Source organism: Piliocolobus tephrosceles, chromosome 2, assembly GCF_002776525.5.
Source record: "Piliocolobus tephrosceles isolate RC106 chromosome 2, ASM277652v3, whole genome shotgun sequence".
Classification (NCBI taxonomy): Eukaryota; Metazoa; Chordata; class Mammalia; order Primates; family Cercopithecidae; genus Piliocolobus; species Piliocolobus tephrosceles.
In genome coordinates, this window is record NC_045435.1 from 107627605 (window position 1) to 107635616 (window position 8012).

Genomic DNA, 8012 nt, shown 5'->3' on the forward strand with positions numbered 1-8012 from the left:
AACAGAGCGAGACATCGTCTCAAAAAACAAAAACAAAAAAAAGATTGATCTGGCTATCTGAATGATCCTAATTAGAGACAAACACTGCCACTGAAAACATACCCAGTGCATATCCAATTAAGCTTCTCATATCTCACCATACTTTTTTAATGCATTAATAAAATATATGCAATTTGGTGAATAATGGACAGACTTGTTTAAGTATCATTACATTTATTTTTGCTTTTCATTTTATTTTTGCTCTTGTATGTTTTTCTTGATTTATTTGCTTTGTCTGCTTTTTGCAACATTTTTACTGAGGTTCTAAAACCTGTAAAACTGAATTCAGATTCTAAAGCTGCCATTTCACTAGTGCCTAGCATAATGCATGATCTACAACACACACAATACACATTTAACTTCATTTTCACTTCCTATTAATTTTTTTAGAAAATATTTTTCAAACGTCAACTGTGCCAGCTCAAATTATTTCCTAATTGGAAACAAAGATTCTATAATACTATTTTTTTTTTCTCATTCAGCATTGAATTGTGTCAAGTCTGGTGCTAGGAATACAATGAGTCCTAGGATCCTGTCCTAAAGGAGCTCAAAATCTGGTAAGAGAGAGTTGGGAGAGACATGAAAAAAAAGTTTGATTCTACCAATCTATCAAAGGTTTCCAGCGTTGCTGGAAAAATTTATAGAATCCCTCCCTTTCCATTGTATAGTTGAGAGGTACATAATCTTTTTTTTTTTTTTTTTTGAGATGGAGTCTCACTGTCGCCCAGGCTGAGTGCAGTGCGCAACCTCGGTTCACTGCAACCTCTGCCTCCCAGGTTCAAACGATTCTCCTGATTACAGGCTTCCACCACCATGCCGAGCTAATTTTTGTATTTTTAGTAGAGACAGGGGTTCACCATGTTGCTCAGCCTGGTCTTGAACTCCTAACCTCAGGTAATCCACCCATCTTGGCCTCCCAAAGTGCTGGGATTACAGGTGTGAGCCAGGGTGCCCGGCTGAGAGGTACATAATCTTAAGAATCAGCAAAAAATTTCAAGTTATCTTCAAAGACGTATTCCCGGCCAGGCACGGTGGCTCACACCTGTAATCCCAGCACTTTGGGAGGCCGACGTGGGAGGATCACGAGGTCAGAAGTTCGAGACCAGCCTGGCCAACATGGTGAAACCCCATCTCTACTAAAAATACAAAAATTAGCTGGGCATGGTGGCACGTGCCTGTAGTCCCATTTAGTCTGGAGGCTGAGGGAGAAGAATCGCTTGAACCCAGGAGGTGGAGGCTGCAGTGAACCGAGGTCACGCCACTGCACTCCAGCCTGGGCAAGAAAGCAAGACTTTGTCTCAAAAAAAAAAAAAAAAAAGTACTCCCTAGTAAGACATTCCTCATCACCTTTGTTTCAACAGTTACGAAACGCCTTTTGCCCATTTCCACTGCAACTCAGCCTCATTTGAGAGAATGAGATATGCCTGAGGTCTTGGTTTAACTGCTAAGTTGGGGAGGAGACAAGTATAATGGTTAAATGTGGACTGCCTGATTTTTTGTCTGGGCACTTATTAGCTGTGTGACCTTGGGCAAGCTGTTTAACTTTTCTTTGATTTGGTTTCTTCACCTTTAAAATGAAAGATGGTGGTGATGAAAATTAAATGAACTATTAATATAGCTATTTCATCACCTAGTGGTGATGAAAATTAAATGAGCTATTAATATACTAAAGTTCTTAGTTGTTATTAATACCATTTAATTTTCCCCTTCTGGAGGGTAGAAATGGGTTTTACTCATTATGGTACTTCTCATAGTATACAGTACAATGCCCTATATGTGTTCAATAACTAATGTTGAAAGAATACGCACTTTTATATATTTTCAACAGTAATTACTTTAAGAACTTAAGAAGAACTAACCTTCAACAAAATGTGATCCTTCAGTAACAAACTCCAGTAACTGGTCAAAGATTGCAGTAATCGCCTTCTTAGCCAGCACAAAGTGCTTCAGTGGAGAAACAGTTTCTGCCATTATGCTACTAGGGGAGATAAAGTTAGAAAAGCACAAACTAAAGTGGATGATAGACATGCAAACTGATGACACACCAGTGACAGTCATCAACTCCCCAATGAAATAAATTATGCTGGCAAAATGTTTTTAGGTAATTCTTTTTTGAGAGTGTTCTAGTCAGACAATTAGAGATGACTTTTGAATGATATTTCACTAAAATAAGTGAAAATCTATTAGCCAAAATCTTGGTTGCAATTTCGACTCAATTTCCCTTTGGTGAAGATGAAACTAATTGTGACTAAGTTTGTCACTGCATGTGACTATAAAGTACATCAGGGAATAGGGTTAGTGAAAGGAAGCCAAGTTCACAAACAATAACGAAGTTACTAAGTTTCTCAACCTGAAGCTCTAGGTGAGTAGGGGTGGATATGCAGAGTGAGGAAATAAAATTCTAAGACCACAACGTGAGGCTGACATTTAGAAAGACGGAGTTCATCACTACAAATGAGGAGGTAAGGCTTAAAGAGGGCATTAACGCTTCCAGCCAAAGTATCAGAAACTTCAAGGAACATCAGTCTAAGAAACATAGGTGGTTTCTCAAGAAAAAGACACCAAAGACAATCACGGTCTAATCCCGGTGTGCACATGGAAAGGAACAGTGGCCATAAAGAAGGCGGATCCTTCCAGAGTCCAGAAATGACCGCGCGAGGGAGCTGCGTGGGAAAAGCCGGGTGGGGGCAACGCCCCGGTCCGGCCGGTGTGAACACCTGCCTTAGTAAAAGCCTCCCGCCTTCCCACACCGGGCGCAGTGGTCGGGGCCAGAGCCCACCCCAGACCCGCGCGCGCCAGTCCAGGTCCGGATCCCCTACTCCCACCCCCGAGCTCGGCCTCGTGGGCTCCGTGGGCTCGACTCGGCCGCCAGCCCCGCTCGCCTGACGGTTCGCTCTCTCCTTTCCCACAGGACCACGGCGGGCGGCGCCTCGTCACAGAACGCTGCATGCACGACTCCCGCCCTCTGTCCCCAGTCGCTCGAAGGTCACTCCGAGCGTCGCAAACGTGCTAGCTGTCGAGGCAGCCGGCACTCACTGTCTCCGCTCCAACTATCACCCGGCAACAGCAACTCGGCCACTGATCCCAAACTGCCTCATCTTCCCGAGAAGTTAAAGGCGGAGAGGAGGCAGGGGGAGTGGCAAAGGGCGGTCACTTCCGGCCTCTTGCCTCCTCTGTTCTGTTTGGCTCCGTGGCCGGAAGCGCATCTATGCCAGGCGCCATTTTCCTTAAGGGCAGAAGGCAAGGTTTGTTGTGGGCAGGGACTGCTACCAGGAGAGTGGCTTTCCGTTCCCCCTTCCAACTTCTCACCCTGCCTTCTCCCCTCAAAGTGTCTAAGTCTCTGCCCAGCCTAGGCTTAGCTAGCTTCCAAAGATGGCAGTGGCTGACGCCTGTAATCCTGACACTTTGGGAGACCGAAGGGGTGGGATGTTTCTTGTGGGATATTTCTTAAGACCAGGAGTTCGAGACCAGCCTGGGCAACATAGGGAGCCCCACCCTGCCGCTTCCTCCTCCCTGTCTCTACAAAATAAAAAAATTAAAAATTAAAAAAAAAATTTAAAAACCTAGCGAGGCGTGGTGGCACACACCTGTGGTCCCAGCAACTTCAGAGGCTGAGGTGGGGGGATTGTTTGGGCCCGGGGCTGCAGCGAACTGTGATTTATCGTGCCACTGCACTCCAGCCTGGGCAACAGAGCGAGACATTGTCTCCAAATTAAAAAAAAAAAAAGAAAGAAAGAAAGAAAAAGAAAAGAAAAATCCAGATCATATCACTTTCGGAGCTTAAAAGCTTTCCAGGCCGGGCGGGATGGCTCACGCCTGTAATCCCAGCACTTTAGGAGGCCAAGGCGGGTGGATCACAAGGTCAGGATATCAAGACCATCCTGGCTAACACGGTGAAACGCCGTCTCCACTAAAAACATAAAAAATTAGCTGGGCGTGGTGGCAGGCGCCTATTGTCCCAGCTACTTGGGAGGCTGAGGCAGGAGAATGGCGTGAACCCGGGAGGCGGAGCTTGCAGTGAGCCGAGATTGTGTCACTGCACTGCAGCCTGGAGGACAGAGTGAGACTCCGTCTCAATAAATAAATAAATAAATGAATGAATGAATGAATGAATGAATGAATGAATGAATAAAAAGAACTTCAGAAAATAGAGCAGAAAACCCAACAGAAAAGCAAAGGATAGGGAGAAGCATTTCACAAAATGAGAGTGAAAATGACTAATAAGCATATTAAAATAGTCTCAACCTTGTTAGTAATCAGATTATGCAAATTTAAACAATAATAATGTACTACTTTATACCCTTAAGATTTACAGGATATTTAAAAATTGTATGATATTGTTGGTAAGCCTGTGAGGAAACATGATCTTGCTGATGGGAGTATAAACTTTAGTCATTCTGCATATATTTTGGAAGTACTGAATCACAAGTATATAAAAAACTTACAAAAATGTGTATGATAGGTAGCGTTATACATAAAGCAAATACTTAGATACATGAAAGTCAATTTGATATTTAACGGACTTGTAGTTCAGAAAGGCGACAGTTTCCTGCATTATATGGTAAATCTCTTTGAGGTCAAGAACCATAGTTTATATCCTTGAGCACTTGGCTTGCTGGTAGATATTCCATAGCTGCTGTTGGTTAAATAGAAACATAGTAAAATAGTTTTTTTTTTTTTTTGAGAAATCCCGCTCAGTCGCCCAGGCTGGAGTGCAATGGCGTGATCTCGGCTCACTGCAACCCCCACCTCCCAGATTCAAGCGATTCTCCTGCCTCAGCCTCCCGAGTAGCTGGGATTACAGGCATCCACCACACCTCCCGAGTAGCTGGGATTACAGACATCCCCCACCAATGCTTGGCTAATTTTTTTATTTTTGTAGAGACAGGGTTTCACTGTGTTGGCCGGGCTGGTCTTGAACTCCTGACCTCAGGTAATCCACCTGCCTCGGCCTCCCAAAGTGCTGGAATTACAGGCATGAGCCACCGCGCCCAACCCGTAAAATATAAGATTTTAAGGTCAAAAAAAAAAAAAATTTTTTTTTTTAAGGAAGGGGGTGTCCAATCTTTTGGCTTCCCTGGGCCACATTGGAAGAAGTAGTGTCTTGTGTCACACATAAAATACACTAACGATAGCTGATGAGCTTCAAAACAAAACAAATTGCAAATAAATCTCACAACGTTTTAAGAAAGTTTACAAATTTGTGTTGGGCCGTGGATTGGACAAGCTTGTTTTAAGGAGTTGCAGAACCCATGGACTATTTAAGAAAAACTTAGTAACATTACATCTACTGTTCGTGATCATAGTCACACAATTTATAGCTACTGAACAGGGATTACAAATCAGAGTCATATGCTTTTGTCCTTTATTTTTTAATATGTTATTTTTCTCTAAGTGTTTGGCATAACATTCCATTGAAAAACACAGGGCACATTTTAACTTTAAAGAAAATTCTTTGAAGAGTGGTTGGGAGTTTGTCATGTTCATTCTACCTTAAAAAGCATTTGACTAATGATGTTAGAAGATCATTTTTCTCAAATATAAATAAGTTTAATCTGGAATTCTATATTCTCCAATTTCAGTCATTCATGTATCATCTACCCAATGTTTTCCATATCCATGTATGACTATTATTATTTACTTCATATTTTTCAGCAATTTGTTTTTCTTACAAAGTTGATTTTTTCCTACATTAGCTGGGCGTGGTGGCAGGCACCTGCAGTCCCAGCTACTCAGGAGGCTGAGGCAGGAGAATGGCGTGAACCTGGGAGGCAGAGCTTGCAGTGAGCCGAGATCGCACCACTGCACTCCAGCCTGGAGGACAGAGCGAGACTCTGTCTCAAAAACAAAAAAAAAAAGTTAATTTTTTCCTAAGTAAAAATATTCATGAATCAAAGTATTGTGCCAATGAAATTTTATACCACAGAATTTACAACCATGAAAGTAAAAACTACATACCATATACAATTATTATTATTATTATTAGAGACAGGATCTCACTCTGTCTGCCCAGGCTGAAGTGCGGTGGCACGATCAATAATAGCTCACTGCAGCCTTGAACTCCTGAGCTTAAGCAATCCTCTCACCTCAGCCTCCCAAGTAGGTGGGACTACAGGCACACACCACCATGCCTGGCTAACTTTATTTTAAATTTTTGTATAGTTGGGATCTCACTATGTTGCCCAGGCTGGCCTCAGGCGATCCTCCTGCCTTGGCCTCCCAAAGAGCTGGGATTATAGGAGTGAGCCCCCACACCCAGACACAATTATTTTTATATGTTTTTCACTTTATGAGTCTAGACTGTATCTCTAAGGTTCATCACAGATCTAACATTGTGTCATTCTAGGTTAGGTCCTTCTACTTCAGCATCTTAGTTGCTCACCAACATTGGATGAATGCCATTAAGGAATTTAACCAGAATATTGTAACCATAAAGAAGTTATTAAGATCTGTGCCATAATGTTCTCCTTAAAATCTAAAATAGACACATTCAAAATTTACAAATTCAGCACAAACTGATGCCAGGCAGGTATATATAAAATATCTGCAGGGTAGACAAGGAAGTGATGTGGGTATGGCATGAAGGGAATAACTTATTTTAAGAGTTTGGAGAACAGATGGAAGGAAGAATCAAAACAAATCTACTCTATCTTAGTCAATATAGGCTACTATAACAATGTACCATAGACTGAGTGGCTTATAAACAATAGAAATTTCTCACAGTTCTGGAGGCTGGAAGTCCGCGATCAAGGTGCTAGTATGGTTAGGTTCTGGTGAGGCTCTCTAACCAGGTTGCAGACTGACTTCTCATTGTATCCTCACATGGAAAAAGGGTGAGCGCTCTCTGGGGTCCCTTTTATAAGGGCACTAATCCCATTTGTGAGGGCTCCACTTTCATGACCTAATCATATACCAAAGGCCCCATCTTCTAATACCATCACATTGGGGATTAGCATTTGAACATGTGAATTTTGAGGGGGACACGTTTAGTTCACGGCAACTTACCTTGTTAGTTGGGAAAATAATCTTTTGAAACTTTCTGAAAACCCAAATAAGATGAGTTGTAAAGAAAGCAGTAATCAGCCATAGAATATAATTTCAGAAATATGTATTTAAAAAAAGATGAATAAGGCCGGGAGTGGTGGCTTATGACTGTAATCCCAGCACTTTGGGAGGCTGAGGCAGGTGGATTGCTTGAGCCCAGGAGTTTGAGATCTGCCTGGGCCTCTCTTATAAAAGAAAAAGAAAAACAGAAAAAGACAAATAATGCCATTGTGGACATAACCACAAATGAACAGGGTAGGCAGGAAACATGGGAATTCTGTATGCTGCAATTTTAGCCAACCAAAATCCAGAACAGCAGGTCAATAGCTTTAAAAAGAAACAAAAATTACTCACCAGAAATTATATTTGCTGAATATGATTCCAATTTCTGATTTCAGCTTTACTTTGAAGAGTAAAGGCGAAAATATCAATAATTCAACTGCAGGATTTTTCAGTAGTGGATACACTCCCTGGACAAGATATTAAAAACTAGAAAATTCTGAGTTTTCATTCAAAATATGTACTATTCATTACATTTTTGGAATGTCATTCATTCAGCTCAATATTTCTAGCAAGGGGAAAAAAGATGTCAGGTTAGATTTATTTGCCTATTTAAAAACAAACAACAAAGAACACACTTTTAAATGTTCTGTTAATTTCTTTTAAAACTCTCTAAATAATCACCCTTCATAAAGTATGGGAATAAGATTAGTAGGTACTACAATATTCTTTTCCAGCAATGTAAGAAAATTTCTTTTTGGAATGAATAAATTACTCTTCACAAATTTATTTTGGGTTCAGATAGCTACCACTTTAGCACCAAAGTTACTAAAGAGAATTAACTTAATAAGGAATTGGTGGTGACTGATGCTTTAGTATGGAAATTCATTATCCAGAAAATTATTTTTCAAATCACTAGTACAAAGTAA

The 8012-nt window shown here is 41.2% G+C and overlaps 1 protein-coding gene across 4 annotated transcripts in view; it reads right to left on the reverse strand.

Annotated features, from left to right (window-relative positions):
* Window positions 1-8012, reverse strand: part of MFN1 (mitofusin 1) — a 48599-nt gene extending 40587 nt beyond the window's left edge. The window contains exons 1-2 of one of the 4 annotated variants that reach the window (XM_023184806.1): window positions 7438-8012; window positions 1899-2017 (exon numbers count right to left, since the gene is read on the reverse strand). In XM_023184806.1, coding sequence (XP_023040574.1) covers window positions 1899-2010 — 112 coding nt within the window. In that variant the 5' untranslated portion in view covers window positions 2011-2017; window positions 7438-8012. Of the gene's footprint in view, window positions 1-1898; window positions 2850-3075; window positions 3196-7437 lie in introns of those variants that run through there. The other 3 variants (XM_023184805.1, XM_023184804.3, XM_023184803.3) reach the window with 3 other exon arrangements.